The sequence below is a fragment of the Gymnodraco acuticeps genome, unplaced genomic scaffold (genome assembly GCF_902827175.1).
Source record: "Gymnodraco acuticeps unplaced genomic scaffold, fGymAcu1.1, whole genome shotgun sequence".
NCBI classification, from domain to species: Eukaryota; Metazoa; Chordata; class Actinopteri; order Perciformes; family Bathydraconidae; genus Gymnodraco; species Gymnodraco acuticeps.
The window spans coordinates 2,468,065-2,486,176 of NW_022990398.1; the positions used below are offsets into that span (position 1 = coordinate 2,468,065).

General features: G+C 43.6%; 2 protein-coding genes across 3 annotated transcripts in view; one reads left to right on the plus strand and one right to left on the minus strand.

Annotated features, from left to right (window-relative positions):
- ssh2a (slingshot protein phosphatase 2a) overlaps positions 1–7,998 on the plus strand; it is a 34,149-nt gene extending 26,151 nt beyond the window's left edge. For both annotated transcript variants that reach the window (XM_034224712.1, XM_034224711.1), the window contains 7 exons: positions 2,167–2,260; positions 2,696–2,824; positions 3,024–3,070; positions 3,459–3,605; positions 3,692–3,892; positions 4,129–5,047; positions 5,953–7,998. In XM_034224712.1, the coding sequence (XP_034080603.1) occupies positions 2,167–2,260; positions 2,696–2,824; positions 3,024–3,070; positions 3,459–3,605; positions 3,692–3,892; positions 4,129–5,047; positions 5,953–7,464 (3,049 nt within the window). In that variant the 3' untranslated portion in view covers positions 7,465–7,998. The remainder of the gene's footprint in view (positions 1–2,166; positions 2,261–2,695; positions 2,825–3,023; positions 3,071–3,458; positions 3,606–3,691; positions 3,893–4,128; positions 5,048–5,952) is intronic.
- A 1,792-nt stretch (positions 7,999–9,790) lies between these two features.
- The window catches only part of ankrd13b (ankyrin repeat domain 13B), a 49,746-nt gene continuing 41,424 nt past the window's right edge, over positions 9,791–18,112 (minus strand). Inside the window, exons 11-15 of the mRNA XM_034224779.1 lie at positions 17,031–17,188; positions 16,329–16,517; positions 15,588–15,751; positions 13,374–13,450; positions 9,791–12,171 (exon numbers count right to left, since the gene is read on the minus strand). Of these exons, the coding sequence (XP_034080670.1) occupies positions 11,970–12,171; positions 13,374–13,450; positions 15,588–15,751; positions 16,329–16,517; positions 17,031–17,188 (790 nt within the window). The 3' untranslated portion in view covers positions 9,791–11,969. The remainder of the gene's footprint in view (positions 12,172–13,373; positions 13,451–15,587; positions 15,752–16,328; positions 16,518–17,030; positions 17,189–18,112) is intronic.

Consider the following 18,112-nt stretch of genomic DNA (forward strand, 5'->3'; position numbering starts at 1 on the left):
TCTCTTTTTATGAGCCGACAGCTAAAGTTTTACTGCAGACGCTCAGCCTTCAGAGCCTTGGACTCTGGAGCGGGGGTCACATTCAGTCTGCAACCTCTCAGGATAACAAGAAAGCAAAACGCACCGCGACAAAAACACATGTAGGCACGCGAGCAAATCCTGAACTGTGTGCAGACACACACACACACACTGTCACACACACACACACACACAGACACACACACTGTCACACACACTGTCACACACACACACACACACACAGACATTTCATCTCTGTGACAGTTATCAAGAGATCCTCAAGGGAGATTAGAAAGTAACGGGAATGACACAGGCTGCTGGAGTTATGTCTTTACTAATAATAGGGAAATTCCCCACTGCTAGTTAGCCACGTGCCTCGCTATCTATTTAGAGCGCCTCTCTTTCAAACACACACTTTAGAGATCTCCCAGTGTCAAAAATAGCTGAGGCTTGATTTACGTTCGGAAAAATGAAAACCAGACAAATAGGTAGACAGACAGAGGGACAGAAGCAGGTGGGAGAGGATGGGGTGTTGGGGGGGGGGGGGGGTTAAAGAAGATATGTTGCTGGTGCATGCACCTGATGCCCCTGGGTTGAAAGGAAAAGCCAAGTTCCACTTCAAAACCTGACTAACTAGAAACGCCCATATTTAGCGTATGCCTGGAAACCAAAATACTTCTCACTCGAGGTGTGTTTGCACTTATCATCATGAAGATTGCCACCCACATTTTACGAGCTCCAATACACACATGACGTCCCTGTTTGTTGCGTGCCAGAGCCACATGACCTGCCAAGTGGTTGTTGACATGGAAGTAAATGTTTCTGTGTAACCATTAGATGGAAATTTCCCGCAGCAGGAAGAGTTTTTTAATCTTGTTTTTGTGTGCGTTTGATTTATGGTGATTACTGTAACTTCCCGTAGGCTGCTCCTCTATCACTTGTTCCATGAAGTGACAAAGAATTTCCCATTCTTCAGTCATTAGTGCCGTCACATGTGTATTTTTTATTCTGGGTCTTTCCCTGACCAGCTATTGCTCCATTAATCTGCCTCTAGGCATGTTATGTGCTTAAAGTGTTATTGACTATCGGTAACTAACCCATATTTGTCGGCATGAGTAACTAGGTTCTCTTTTTCCCCTGTGAAGTCATTCTCTCCGGGTCAGACAGCTTGAGGTAAACAAGATGACTGTTTCCAATTCTTAGCATAGAGCGATGCTTTTAAGTCTGCACTTTCCCACCTGTGGCAATCACAATGCCCCTCTTTGTGATTTATAAACCAACCCTCTTGTGTACTGTTATAGAAGGAGAACATTAGACAACATAAGTAAGAGAATCCAGGAGGGAAACTCTCGCTCTTCCCTCCAGAGAGGTAATTAGGCCACTTCTTGGTATCATCAGTGTGATGTCCTAAGGCTAAATGCGTCCCCCTGCAGAGTTGATAGAAACAGAGCCAGGCACAACAACAGGCGCCCGTAAAACAAAGGGTCTTTGTTGTGGATCGCCGATGGGCCACGCTCTCACATTTTCTCTCCAGTTTCTGAGAACCTGACAAAGTGGCAATTCTCTAGCCGGACAAGTCCTCTCTTTGAGAGTACAGTGAAAATGAATCAGTGAACAGAAGGAACGTGTCATTACTGTGACTGTGAAGGGAGAAAGTGTGTTTTAATCAAGGTGTGTGTGTGTGTGTGTGTGTGTGTGTGTGTGTGTGTGTGTGTGTGTGTGTGTGTGTGTGTGTGTGTGTGTGTGTGTGTGTGTGTGTGTGTGTGTGTGTGTGTGTGTGTGTGTGTGTGTGTGTGTGTGTGTGTGTGTGTGTGTGTGTGTGTGTGGTGTGTGTGTGTGTGTGTGTGTGTGTGTGTGTGTGTGTGTGTGTGTGTGTGTGTGTGTGTGTGTGTGTGTGTGTGTGTGTGTGTGTGTGTGTGTGTGTGTGTGTGTGTGTGTGTGTGTGTGTGTGTGTGTGTGTGTGTGTGTGTGTGTGTGTGTGTGTGTGTGTGTGTGTGTGTGTGTGTGTGTGTGTGTGTGTGTGTGTGTGTGTGTGTGTGTGTGTGTGTGTGTGTGTGTGTGTGTGTGTGTGTGTGTGTGTGTGTGTGTGTGTGTGTGTGTGTGTGTGTGTGTGTGTGTGTGTGTGTGTGTGTTGTGTGTGGTGTGTAGGCCCACAGAGAGGGAGCGCACAGAGAGGCTGATCAAGACCCGCCTCCGAGAGATCATGATGCAGAAAGACCTGGAGAACGTCACCTGTAAGGAGGTAAGAGGCACATTGAAGGATGTGGTAGGGCTGCTCAATTAATTGTATTTTAATCGCGATTACGATTATGGCTTGCATTGATTACGAAAACAACGTAATCGAAATAAAACGATAATTATTTTATTATTATTACTTTTTTTTTTTTTAATTTAAATTATTTTTTTTTTTTTTCAGTTGAATTATACTTAAAGTTCAGGGTAATCAACTGTTAAAAACATACTGTTCACATTTTTTTTCTCCAATAAATGGATGTTTTCAAAGTCAATGAATAATCACATTTAATAATCGCAATTACAATTATTGACCCAAATAATCGAGATTATGATTTTTGCCATAATCGAGCAGCCCTAGGATGTGGGGATATCTTCAGGCACACATCTTGGTTTCAAAATGTAGCTTTACTTAACCAAGTGTCACTTTTCCCCATGGTACCAGATCCGAACAGAGCTGGAGATGCTGATGGTGTGTAACCTGAGGGAGTTTAAGGAGTACATAGACAACGAGATGATCCTCATCCTGGGACAGATGGACAGCCCCACTGAAATCTTTGAACATGTCTATCTGGTAAGAACATATAAGCCATTTCATTTAGTCTTAGTACAAGTTGTGTTGAAGTGTTTAAATGAACAATGTAATGAAAGCGTGCTCAACATTTTCCAATTCTTTGCAATAACTTTAAGATTCTCACTCATTCTTGATTCTTGTTGTGTGTTGAATATATTGTTTAAGACTTTGATATTAACGTGGCTTGTGATGTCTGCAGGGCTCTGAGTGGAATGCCTCTAACCTGGAGGAGCTGCAGAACAGCGGGTAAGACATCAGTCAGAAATCGACCAAACCCTTTCTTCTTTTAACATCGAGGCAAAGAATCTGTCTGTCACAGATTTCCGTGAGGATGTTACATTCTTATACTTCTGCACCACTTTTATATCTTGTCTTGTTTTATAAGCTTATGTTAAGCACTTTTTATTGCCTTTTGTGTTGTTCTATGTACAAAAACGTACCTTACATACAGTTAAAACAACACTTAACTAAAGGCCCCTTATTAAAAGCACCATCCGCTGATATTTGTTTCCATTCTTTCAAGCTTCTTGTTTGCAACAATGTCTGCCCTGTGGGGTTTAAGCCAATTATTAATATGAGTGTTTCACAGTAAAAGGTCAGCTTGTCAACCGTCCTCTTCCTGTCTGTTTGGCAGCGTGCTCTACATCCTGAACGTGACCAGGGAAATAGACAACTTCTTCCCCGGGGTGTTTGAGTACCATAACATCAGAGTGTACGACGAAGAGGCCACCAATCTGCTGGAGTACTGGAACGAGACCTACAAGTTCATCGCCAAAGCAAAGTAGGCTTAGACGGACACAAACGTGTTACATTCTCCTTGGTTTCTTTCACTTATAATCCAACACAATTTCTCTCTTTCCCCTTCAGGAAAGCTGGGGCTAAGTGTCTGGTTCACTGTAAGATGGGTGTGAGTCGCTCCGCCTCCACAGTGATCGCCTACGCCATGAAGGAGTACGGCTGGGATCTGGACACCGCCTTCGAGTTTGTGAAAGAGAAACGGGCCGTCACCAAACCCAACCCTTCCTTCATGAAACAGCTGGAGGAGTATCAGGGAATTCTGTTGGCCAGGTGTGTTCTCAATATGCACATCCTTTTAGATAAGATAAGCCTTCATGAATCACTGTAGGAACATGCAGGTGTGATGGCAGCAAATTCAAGAGTTCACACAAAGATAAGAAGAGAATAAATCAGCAGTATGAATACAATTTAAAAACATTGAGTAGCTGCATTTACATATATACAGAAGTGTGTGAAAAAGAGAGCGTTATGGTGCTAACAACACATCATTTTCTTTGTTTCCACAGCAAGCAAAGGCATAATAAGCTATGGCGCTCCCACTCTGAAAGTGACCTATCAGAACGCCCCGAGCCGATGTGTAAGCCTTCGTCTCTGGGCCGCTCTGACTCTCACAACAACAACACTTCCTCCCCCTCCTTGCATCACTTCCTGGGCGCGGCCGTGCTGCAGGCGCTCGGTGCCGAATCCGAAGACTCTGCCAAATCCAACACCACACACACCTCTGACTCACACTCCGACTCCAACGGTGTGTGTGAGTCGCCGGGTCAGGAGGACGAGGGATCGGATTGCGAAAACTCCCTCCTGCTCCCCCTCCCCAGACCCCGAGCAGCCGTCGTGGTCCCGGAGGAAAGACTGGCCAACTCAGCGAGCGTGGCGGTCACTGTGCCCGCCGCTCTGCCCCACCCCCCCCCATCGCTCCACATTGTACCTCCCACACCTGAACTCCAGCGGGCTCCTCCCACTCATCTGTCCATTTCTGTGCCCAGAACACAGAAAGCGGGGGATCTGACCCTGAGTCTGCCGGAGCGCAGCAGCTCAGAGGAATTCTCTCCTCTCACTCTGGGATCAGCTGACTCAGACACAATAGACTCCTCAGATTTAACCAGCGACAAACACAGCCCCCTCAGCCCTGCTAACCTCACACACCGCCTCCCATTGGCTGCCAGCGATGACAACAACAACCCCAGCGAGTTGCAGATAGGCAGCGCCTCGGACGGCCGCGACGAGGCCGACGGGTCGTCCAATCACAGCGCAGACAGCATCGACTTCTTCAGCGCCAGGGAGAAGTTCCTGGGCCTGGCCCAAGATGGCAGATCCAGGACACTTTCCGAGCAGGCACAACTAAGGACACCCCCGTCACTGGAAGAAGACGGAGAGACTGAGGCGAAGGAGGAGGAAGAGGAGCAGGGATACGGGACTAGTCAGGTACGGTTTTATTCAGATTCATCGCTCTGTTAATGTTTTGGATGTAACTTCAGGCTACAGTATGAGCTTCTTGCATCTGACTAACAGTAGGTTTATCAAACAGCATCCGTCTGCCAGTTACAGTTGACCTGTATGCAAAAGATGCCGTACAGCTGTTTCAGCAGCATCACATTCTGTATTCCTACTTCCAACTGCAAATTCAATTCAAAAGGGCTCCCGTCATGCACCGCAATAAAAGTTTTATTTAGGTTTATTGCTTTGTAGGTTTACACATACAATGCATTTGCTTTGGTGTAATCTGGTGCATACATTACATAAACACAAGAGGAATGAAGTTGTAAAAAAATAATAAAATAGAAATGTTATGAAAATGTTGAAAAAAAACTTTAAAAAAATAAGAAGAAATGTAACTAAGTCAAATCTAAATATGACAATTCAATACAAAATGTGCAGTTATTCAGAATTTTTAAAAAGAGAGCTGTGCACTTTGAAAAAGGTAGCATTAACTTTGATGGACAGGTCCACACTGCAGTATTTTGTCAGAACTTGACTGTTGCCTGTCCCCTCGAGAGTGATAACCCCCCAGTCTGTGTCAGCAGCAGTAGCCGGGCTGTGTGTGAGTGTAGCTCTAAACTAACACTAGAATCTGACTGTAGAATCTGTGTGGAAGGACTGCACGGTGGTAAATTACCTAAGGGAATAACACGGCCTTGACACCATATCTGCATTTATCATAGCGACACCTACTGGCTATGGAGAGGATAGTCCTGATGATTTAATACAAAAAAGGTGCTTAAGTATAGTTTAAAAGGCTGTACAATAATTTATAACAAATGTCACACTCGTGCATTTAATATAGAAACACGTTGACTAATATGATCTACATTTGTCCTTTTTCTCCTCAGGCATCTCCACAGTCTGAAGAGAGCCCTGACCCAGCTCATCCCCCTCACCATGACAACGGAGTGTCAGTCCGCCATATTGTCACAGGGATAGAAGCCATAAGCCATCCTTCAGCTTCCCTTCCGACCCCCTCTTCCTCTTGCTCCTCCTCTTCTCATTCGTCGCTCCCTCCCTCCTCCCACAGCCCTCAGCATCAGATAGAGGCGGAGACTTTGTCTGAACTCACCCAAGGCTCTCTGACTCCCCCCTCTCACCCGCAGTCTCCCTCCATGCTGCCGTGTGATTGGCCGGCGGGCTCGGTGCGGCGGGCCACCAAGCAGCTGGAGCAGAAGCTGAGGCAGGAGATGGAGGTGACGGCAACTCAGCGATCTCCCCTTCACTCCCCCAGCGCCGAGCACCCCCCTGTCAGACTGTCAGCGTGTCCCCTAAGCACCGAACACACTCCACCCCGCCTCCCTCAGGACCTCACAGAACAAACTCAGGGAGAAAAGCCCAAAGACGGAGAAGGGTCGGACACAGAGCTCAACTCCTCAGACGACCTTTCACCTCCTTATATCAGACATGTTTCTGGTGCTACACCCATCACCGTGCTCACATCCATAGACAGCCAAATGCTCACATCATCCCCCCCCACATGTCAATCATCTCTGGAGACCTCAGCTCTGCCCCAAAGACTTCACAGCCAAAGCCAGCAGCCTCAGGCCTGCTCAGACCAGATGACTGTGGACGGGGTGACGGTGCACGAGTCGGACGTAGACGAGACTCTGGGGTCCGGTTCCAGTGGGAGGGGAGGGTGCGGCCCCGACTGCGACGCCGAGAGCAGGCTGGCTCGAGGCAGCCAGGAGCTGGAGAGGATCCAGCAGACCCTCCGGGAGCTGCAGGCGTTCCTCCACGACGGCCTGGAGACCCCACACAGCCAGGAGCAGGAAGTGGAGCAGCCCCAGGAGAAGAGAGACATCATGGAGACAGAGCCGGGACTTTCTAAAAGGGGGAGGGGCCTCCGAGAGAAACAAGAGGGGAAGAGCTTCCTGGAGCCCATGTTGTGGCACAGGGCCATGGAGCTGGAGGCTCGTATCCGCCAGGCGGGCCTCACCCCCCCCTCCCTCATGAAGAGGTCGGCGTCTTTAGCTAAACTAGACTGTCTGGAGCTGTCGACCAATGACCTCAGCGACCTTGACCTCAGGCCACACTCCAGGTCCATATCAGCCCACTCCCAGGACCCTTTCTTCATGTCTACATCTCAACCCGACGACTCCTGGAAGAAGCAGAAAGTGTTGAACGGTTTTAAAAAGACGGGTTTGTCCCACAGCGGGGACGAGTCGTGCTCCTCGCCATCCCTCTGCTTCCCCTCCACGCCGCAGAGATGTCCAAAGGAGGACACGGAGGAGAGGGAGGAGCCGGACGGGACGGTCGCTCCGAACCGCCAGCAGGGGAGGGGACACTCCTCGAGACGTCGCAAAGGCTCCGCTGAGAAAAAGCATCGAGCCATCACTGTGCTATACAATACCATGTGACCTCAGTGCAATGGACTGGATGAGAAAGGCTGCATGATGAGTATGAATGTGTAGCAGATTAACTGGAGACCCTGTGTATCCTCCGATGTATGTTTTAGGAACCGAATGACGAGCATATGTTTGCATGTAAACCACTGGATGTGATGTTTTAACTGGACTTCAGGTTTTAATGTACAGTAATGAAATATGAATGTCCAAACTCCTTTTATGTCTAACGTCCTATTTTTTAAGAAGTGTTAGTTTTCAGTGTTTAACCCTCGCTGCCTGTTCAGAGTTTATAAAACTATAAGAGGGCTTTTTTTTGTTTTCTCCAAACATGCACTTTACTGTTTTAATGATTTTATTTTTATTTGAAATCTCTTCCTTACCCCCGGGAGGATTCTTTTTGCACTGATCTCAATCGACTTTGTTTTTATTTTCATAGTGGACGGACGTGTCTTTATTCAGATTTTTCATTGAACCAGGACAAAGCTGATATCTTGTTTTTTTTATTGAATTATTTAGCAGGAAATAAATATTTTGAGTTTGTTTTGACCTTTTTTTGTACATGTGTTCTTCATCTCTCACACACACATACACACACATTTATATAAAGAAGACAGAAGGTGACTATTAGCTCCAGATGATTACATTTGACCCACATTATCCTGGACATTACTGCCTCCTGCTGGCCAGGCTGAGAACTAAACCTGCGTAGCAGCTCTAGAGGAGGCGTGAAAACGGGTAATATATGGTGTTAAATGTTACCACCTTTTAATATCTGAAAATTAAGGCAAGGCAAGTTTATTGATATAGCACCTTTCAACACAAGGCAATTCAAAGTGCTTTACAAAAAATAAAATAAACGAAAGACATTAAGAAAATGGCATTTAAAATCAGTCATTAAAAAGAAAAGATAATAAAAGAAACATTAAAAGAAAAAATACATGGATAAAAGTTACAGTGCAGTTTAAGATGTGAATAGTTCAATTAAAAGCAGCGGCAAAAAGAAAAGTCTTTAGTCTGGATTTAAAAGTCAGAGTTGCAGCGGACCTGCAGTTTTCTGGGAGTTTGTTCCAGATATTTGGAGCATAATAACTGAACGCTGCTTCTCCGTGTTTAGTTCTGACTCTGGGGACAGAAAGCTGACCAGTCCCTGAAGACCTGAGAGATCTGGATGGTTCATCATTTAGCAGGAGGTCAGAAATGTATTTTGGGCCTAAACCATTCAAAGCTTTATAAACCAGCAGCAGTATTTTTGAAATATATTCTTTGACACACAGGAAGCCAGTGTAAAGACTTCAGAACAGGATAACACAATAATTAATATAATAATGTTCTACCTATCGTGTTTTTAGCTGCACGTTTATTTGAGTCAATCCCGTCTCCTAGGGGATGTGATCTCCATGGGAGCTCAGCACAGCTTATTTCTGGCTGACATTTTACCTACTGTTTCATGTGGGTAATTAAATACTGAGATGTAGGCCACCGGGGCCCCTGCTAAGACACACACACACACACACACACACACACACTTGATCTGACTTTAAAAAAAAGCAGGTGATTAAAAGACTTCACGTTCTGGATTTGAATGTGAAAATATTGCCAGAAAAAGAGGAAAACAAAAACCACTTAATCTCACAAAATAACTTTAGTAAACAGAGCAGATTAATTGAAAAGCTGATTTTGATATAAATGGTGTGTGTCCTAAATTGATGTCAGAAGGGCCGTAGTTGAAATACTGGGGAATAAAATGTAAGTAGCAGGATGTTAAAGTGAGAATATAGCATCCATAAGTATTGGACACTGACACACCTTGTTTTGTCTGACTCTTTACAAATTCCCTTCACACATCTTGCAGCCCATTGCTCCCACCTTCCTAATTGTATTCACAATGTGGAGCTGAGTCAGGGCGGTGGAGAAGTTGCAGCTGAATACTGCTGATTCATTTAAAAACATTATTTCATTTGCTTTATCCAATTCCCTCCATCCCACCCCCCAAAGTGCAGAAAGCAGCCTCTGCGCTCCGGGCGGTGTTTCTTAGAGGGTTCAGAGTCTGAAAGTCCTCCTCCCCCCCCCCCCCCCTTGGATCCGGCTGAGTGCTGGGACTCCGTGTCACAGGGAGGATGATGGAGGTGGAAGCTACTAAAAACAGATCAAGACTCTCCGGTGCCGCAGTGTTCCCTATCTCGTGAGAAATTAATTGGCTTTGTCACCGTCCTTCACTCAAAGGGACCGTAAAACTAATTTACAGTGAAAATCTGCAGCGAAGTCTTAGTTTGGGGTCAGGGGATTGGAAGCTGTAATTTAAAAATAAATTAAAAAATAACCCACTCATGCGATGCTGTTCCAAAAGATGTTTCTTTATTTGAATCATTATCTGATCTCACTTCATACACCATGAAAACATTTCTGCAACATTTCTTTAAAAGTAAAAAAATTAACATTTCCTTTTTTGTATCAACCAGGCAAGCTGAATGGGAATTAGATAGGAGGCAGAGGGGGTCATCCTCAGTTTGTGCTGATATAGGAGTGTTACATTTCTTTCAAAAGATGGAATAAACAAGCCGTCCTTGTCCCTTGCAACAAAACATGTTCATCAGTGTTGGGCTAGCCTTGAACCCTGCAACATGAAGTTACTTACAATTATGAGAGCAATGTTGAACAATCTTTCCAAATCCAGGAACTGAAAGGTTCACATTTGCTCAATGTGCAATTTTACATTTGCTTTTGTCTTTAGCATGTTGTATTTATGGAAACAACTTTCTATTTGGGTAATTGCTGTCAATAGATTTTAAAGTGATTCTTTTGGTCACATGTTCCCTGCCAAAGCTTGATTAACCATTGCAGGTCTCCAGGCTAGACAAAATGAACCTCACACAGGTGCAGACCATGCTGAAATATTGTACAAACATCGACCATGACTACACAGAAATACAGAAAAGATCCGCTCATGTAAGGTGAGAGGATGCAAAGATACAGAAAACCTCTTTCTGTAACATTTCTATTCCACCATCCGATTGAAAACCGCTATCAGGTCCCTTTATTGTGTGTGTTACACAACGGCCGGCCACAACTCATTCACCGTCACATACATGTTAGTTAGTACACAAAGTGTTTATCTGGCTGTCTCATATCTGTGCTCCTGCTGTCTAACGTCAGGCTAAAACTAAAGCTTAGCTTGTGCTCAAACTCGTCATCTACATCCATTAACAGTCAATATGTGATCCGCCAACAAGCTTAGTACAGTACATCTGGATTTTGTGAGGAAAAACAAGAAACATACCAATCAGTTTTTTGAAACATTTTCCCTCAAAACTGAGGAAGTCAAATGGTTTGTCACTCAACTCAACAGAGTGTGTGTTAGTGCCGGAGCAGAGAGTTGGCTTTACAATATACATGTTCAGTATTGAAGGTGATCTGTTGACCCCTGTGCGGAGAGCTGGTTTGGAAACACACACACATATGCACACACACACACACACACACACACACACACACACACACACACACACACACACACACACACACACACACACACACACACACACACACACACACACACACACACACACACACACACACACACACACACACACACACACACACACACACACACCACACACACACACACACAGACATCAGTCACCCAAGAAGGCATTCCACTGAACTTGTTGTATTGGATGGTTGTAAACTTGTCACAAAAAGTACCGTGTGGCACCAGAAAGAGGAAACTGAAGTCCCTCTCTGGCTGTCTGAGGCGCATCACCGCGTGGCATCATGGGAAAGGTCGGGCGAAGGCAATGGGAGAATAAAGAGGAGGCTATTTCGTGATCTGAAAACCACAGAGATTATTTTGTTTACTGTAGCCTACTTCCCGTTACATTTGCCAACTTTTATGGGAATGTCCAAATCGGTTTTGATGGTAAATGTGGCCAATTGAAGCAATTAGTGCGTGCTATATTGATAGAGAAATTGGAGCTAAAAATACATGTTCTTCCTGCATTCACTGGCATAATTTAAAGTGACTCAGTGGAAGAACTACAGGCTGGTACAGTGTGTAATTCTCTGGCTAGCCTCGGGGTTGTTTTAAATGTCATTCAGAAATAGAATTTCCTTGTTGTCTTTGCTTGAATTAAACAATATTTTACTTTATTGACAGCAAACATGGCATCCGAAAATGTGTGGAGAAGATATAATGGATGAGGATACATTTACAGTATTGATTTGGATGTTTAGCCGTCGTTATTTGAGCCAGACTAAACGGCATTAGCAGCACAAAACATATGGCCCAGGGCATCAGTGCAATGCATCCTGGTACATTTAGGCACTGCAAACACGGCTCCACAAGCAGGAGAAGTTAACTTCGTCTGTCAATATAGCACACACTCAGGAATGTATTGCTCCAATTGACATAAAAGGTGGATTATTTTCCCTTTAAGTTTAAGTAGCCTGCACTGCCCTTCTCTCCCATGAGTCCTTGGTCCAGACCCCTCCCCTCAGACCCCTGCTGGGCCACTCAGATCTCATTTCTCCATGAGTGACAGCTCGATGATGTGCCGTAGCTCCGTCTCTTCTTGTCGCCGCCGATTTTCCGCCTCGTCCTGTTCCCGAGCTGAGATCTCCATGGCGATGCGCAGCTGCTCGTCATAGCTGCAGGTGGACGGCTGCTTCTTGGAGGGGGTGGAGCAGAGGCTGGAGGGGGGGCGGGGCTTGTGCTGGGGGGTCCTGGGGTGAGGGAGAGGAAGGAAGAACACAGGTTAAAGAAGCAAAGGGTTTTGAGTGCCATTATGTTTGAATTAAAAAGGTTATACTTCCTGGATTACACAAGCATTAGTTAACATTACTGTAGTTTGGGAATTTCCATTTGAACCAAATATAAGACTGAGGCAGGTTGTATTCAACTTGTGAGTCTGTGTTTGTGTTTTCATGGCAAAATGTGATCCGATCCTGGAAACACCTACTTTAGCGAGAACTATCACTGGTGTGATCCTATCGCAAGATTGTCTCTTGTTCTGAACTGTAACTTTTTAATTACATGTTGTTGATGCATAACTCATGCATAACTAATTAATATGACATTTTCATGGCATATTGTTTGCCTATTTTCATTGTAAAATAATATGATTTAGTCTATGCAATATAGGCCCCCTATACAGTCAATTTTCACGACATACTGTATGTGATCAAAACTATACCTTTTGTTTAAAGACTTTCATATGACTTACTGTACTATTAACTTTTACGAAATTCTTTAAAATGACTTAAATGACGCGCACACGCGCACACGCACGCACGCACGCACACACGCACGCACACACACACACACACACACACACACACACACACACACACACACACACACACACACACCAGACAGGAGATGAGAGGAGAATAGCAGGATGGATAAGAGAATAGAGTACGGGAGGACAGCACAGGAAGACAGGATGAAGGATATACAATGTACAATGGAAGAGTGCAAAACACTGAAAATAACAATATAACAGAAGTGAGAGGAAGTTAATATTAGTGAAGGAGCGGCAGCAAATATATCTCCTTTCTCCTGACAGTCTTTGAGGATTATATATGTTTGAGGACTACAGCTCTTTTGAAGAGAAAAGCCCACTTCATATTAACAACTTTTAATCAACTTCATACTGTATGCAACTCCTGGTTAATTCCTGAGAATAGAGGGGTTAGGAAAATGTGGAATGGGTGTAAACAGTCATTTATTAAAAAGTAGGTAAGAAGAGTAGAAGATGAACAAAATATGTTTAATCAGATGATATAATATCATGTACCGGTAGTATAAAATGTTTAAAATATCAGAAATCATAATATAGTGTGTTGAAAAATGTCTTTGTTAAGTATGACAAAAATATCAATAAAAACGTCCTAGTTTTATGTCTGATAAAATAAACGAGACTGACCTCTCCAGACGACTCGGATCACAGGACGGCGTGTTTGTTCCTGGCTTGCTATTGGTCAGCGCCTCCCAGATGGTCACCTAGACACAAAGAGGAGGCCGCACAGGAAGTCAGAGAGCAAGCACAGGAAGTGGGTAGTAGACAGATAAGGAGAAGTGGTAAAACAAAAGCATCCTCCTTTCTGTTAATGTGCACTGAAGAACCTCTCACAAACAGCAGAGACGCTGCCAGCTGATTATGAATTATGAATATCTGAATGTAAACAAATCTAAATCCATTCTGGCCCTGGCTCTTTAGAACCACTAATACTGTTTTTAATATTGATACTGTAAGCAGCTGGTAAAATCCTACACTGTTAATACACAATATACCATTAATACTGACAATAACAAAAATGTCTCGTTTAAGGGTGCTTTTGCATGATTTCACAACAAATTGCACATATACTGTACTCACCATTTATTATAACATGTGTTATCCCTTTTATTACAATTTCATTCAATATGAAATCATTGAAACTAAAAGTTGTCTAGGGTCATATTACAGTAAACAATAATATAATATAACAATTTAAATACAGTGATTATTGTATATAGGAAAACACATATTGGTGCATTCAAGTGATGCTAGTAACTCTGACATTCAAGACATCTGAGTCAAACATTTCGCCCATTTGACCTACTTTAAGAAGATGCTATATATTCTCAAAATCCCTCTTCTACAATGTCGAAAGCTCCCCACAAATGTAACAATAACAACATTGTAAATGTAGACTACCTCTCTGCACCTGCAACATCCAAGGTTGGAAAAGCTGGACAACCACAAAACTATTACATAAATATATCTCACATGCTTACATTTGTTTCATGCTGTAGTATAATTAAAGAAAACTGTGATAAAAAAAAGCAAATGGTGTGTTTAAGAAGATAGTATGTTATTTGTAGGTTAGTTCAAATGGTTTTGCATGCAATGTCAGCAGTGTGGTCGCTTAACACCTGTCCCTGCTTCCAAATTAGATCTGTAATTAAAATGGTCACAGTTTGAAGCACTGGAAGATACACTTTGTACAAATCCTCAGCTGAAACCTTGCTTCTGCCTCCTCCACATTCAACCCCTGTGCTGAGAAAACACTGAGGATGTTCTGTGACTTGTCTCACCAAGACTATTTATACTTACCTCTGTTCCTCTGGAATAAGGCCAAGGACTATCAGCAGCAGCATCTCTGGGATTTCAAAACAACACCTTTCCTGAGGCAGAGTTTAATACCACATGCAGTATTCTTCTTATTGATTTTGCTCAAGTATTGTTTTCATTTAGCAAAAAAGTGGATGCCTTTTTTCCAATTCAGTGTTTGTATTTTTCTGGCTTGACTTATTGGTGAATTTACTGCTCTAACTTCTACTGGGAATATCATGGGGGAAATGTCTCCCTACAAGACCCTCCACTGAAATGCAATTGTCGAATAATGATGAAGCAGCCATAGCAAGGCATGGCTAGTCTGTAGGGCAAAACAGGTTAAGATTTCCATGCAGTACATCTGCATCTATTATCATTTTAAATTGTGTGAAGTGCCATTAATTGTGAGAGCTTTACCATGTTTTTGATTTTTGTGTTTTCTTTAAACTATACTTGAGTACAATTTTGAGATACTGCTACTTTATACTAATACTCCACAACGTTTTTGGAAGCCAATTCAACTGAATTTATCTGACAGCTTTAGTTACTTATAGATTCAGATTCATTAGATAATACCAAATATAAATGAATTAGTAAATATATATACATCACTCTAGTTTAAGCAGCAGTATACAAAACTAAATTACCTCCACCTTTACCAGCTGTAATAGATTCAATTATTCATCAATAATTATAAAACAACAAGTACTTTTATTTTAGGTACTCTAAGTGAAAGGGGGGGGGTTGGAAATGTGTCGCCATGCTTTAATGATGATGGCAAAATATTCTTCCTTTGGAGGGAACGTAACAATCTTAAATACATAATCCATGATCATACAAATATAAAAGAATATAAATGCATGCCAAAATAAGCATATTGTCAAAGACTGCCCCTGGCTCCCCTTTAGTTAACATCCTTTTATGCCATGCAAGAATGACAGCTTGCGTAGCAACAGTAACCAAGGGACAGGTCTTGTTATGGGATGTCCGACTGGTTAGTTTCTGTGTTATCAGAACAGAAGATTATCAGAGTCAGCTCACCTGATCAAATTCAGAGCCGGCCTCCAGCAGACTCTGCTGTATGGCGAACTGCAGCAGGTCCTCCTCCTCATCCCTCATGCTGTCTCTCTGTTTCCCCCCCATCATGGAGTATCCAGGCGGGGGCTCAAACACACACGGGGGGATCTCTCCGGCTCGACATGACACTGCAGCACACAGGGGGAAGGCAAAGGGCAGGAGATGGAGAGGTGTGTTATCTAACAGTAAAGGACATTATACTGAAGGAGAAGAACAGGGAGGACAAAACGAGTATTTTCTGAGCGAGAGGAAGAGTTTAAAAACATCAAGTCATTTTCCTTTCACTCTTGCCAATGTATTGCCTCTACTCAACTGCCTGTATTTTCACAGGACTATAACTCAAGTTAGATAACGTCAAGGATTTCCAGAGAGCTTTGCTGTCCCACAGTAAATCTCCTTTCTTCGCATGGCTGCAGATTTAACGTGGCTATTGGGATTCTAAATGAAGTGATAAGGTGAATGATGACCCAGCAACAATTTCAAACACAACACAAGGAACATAACTTAATAACACAACTGTTAAGACTGTTTGCGGAGTGAAGTATGGCCCAGGTTATGCAGTAAATGATGTAGTGAGATTCATGAAACTTAGTTGAAGTAAATCTGCAGAATATACAGTTGAGATGACACTCGCATGTCATTTCATCAGCTAAGAATATGTCAGAAACAGGAAATACTGCTGTGTGTTTGGGAGTGTGTTCTTACTGGTGGAACTGGAGCTGGAGACACTGGAGGAGTCGCTGCCTGGAGACGGGGTGTCTGTCCTCGGGGGGTCCCTCTGGCCGTCCCCCTCCACCCCCACCTCGTTGTCCGTGCGAACGCCCGTCCCCTCCTCGCAGCCGTTCAGGTTGCTGAAGGTGATCCTGGCGTTCAGGATGTGGTAGAGAGGGATTTCTGCAGGGAGAGGAATAGAACAGGAGATGATGACATTTGAATCTTCTTTTAAGGATACTTTTTGGGCTTTCTTGCCTTTGTAAGTACAGTTTAAGAAATAAATGGGGAGAGAAAAAAGTTATTTGGTCTCATCATCCAAATAACAATGCATGCCTTGATATTAACTCTTGTATTCAAAGGATTACAAGGCTTTTTTGTCATTTGCACAATAACTACATTGTAGATTTGGCTATTCAAATTCAAAGTCTCAGGCTCCATTACAATGCAACATATGATATACTTAAAATAAAAAGTAAAAGTACTAAAATAATCCAATAAACAATAGGGCGCATATTGCTAACTTGTCTATCCTTTTGGCTCCCTTTATCCCTCTGTCTTCATTTCTGAGCATCCTTCTTAGATCTATTTTAATTTCCCATCATCCCTTCTACTTGACTAGCCATCATCTTAACCTCCCTCCCTCCCGCCGTCCTTCCATCTTTCATCCATCTCACTCTCCCGGCCAGCACTCACCGATCTTGACGGGGAAGCCAGGCGGCAAACGCAGAGTGATAAAGTCACGCAGCTTAGCAAACAGTGCGTTGGAGATGGCCATGAGATCGATGATAGGCACCACTTGTTCCGCCAGGGACAGAGGATGCGACTCGCACAGCCACAACTTGGCTTTAAACCTGGAAACAAAACACACACACGAGGATACTGATGAGGTGACCAGTAATCAGTGTTGGGACTAACGCGTTACAAGTAACGCGTTACTGTAACGCGTCACTTTTTAAATTCAGTAACTCAGTTACCGTTACTACATGGTGCGTTACTCCGTTAGTTTTTTTTATATAGTCAACAGCCAGGCGAACAGAGATGAGAACTGTACTTAAGTACAGTACTTGAGTAAATGTACTTAGATACTTCCTGTGTCACATGCGGAGACGGGCTGTGGGCGTGTTTGTGTTGTTTACTAACAAGACTATCATGGCGGCGGCGGAGCTCAAGTCTAGTTTCTCCACCTGGAGATATTCTCACTATTTCACTTTTGTCGAGCACAAAGAAAAGAACGTTTTAGTTCAATGTAAGTTGTGTCTTGGCGGGTCAAAGATCCTATCTACTGCCCAAACCAGTAATTCAAATCTCTTAAAACATCTGCAAAAACAACATGCTGGGACGAAGCTAGTAGCTAAGACCACAGAGACTCAGCCGACGCCACTCCACCTCCACCTAAGCAACAGCGGCTGGATTTTAACCAAGGGACTGCTGGCCAGGGAAAAGTCGATAAAGCCATTGCACGGTATGTTGTAGAACACATGCAGGCTATTGCTACAGTGGAGTCACCCGCTTTCAGGGAGCTAGTTAGCATGATAGCATGTCCGGGCGGCACACGGCATATGGGACGGAAAACTTTTTCCAACTACCTGGAGAAAGAATATACAAAAATGGAAAGCCAGCTAATATCGATGCAATCCAGATTGCATATAATGCATGTGAAGTTGATCAACAGATTGTATTATTCTCCAATGCAATAACAGTACTGAAATGAAGGCTATAAGGGCATTAATGTGAGACCTTTTTTCGAGTAACGGAAACGTGACCTTTTCACAGTA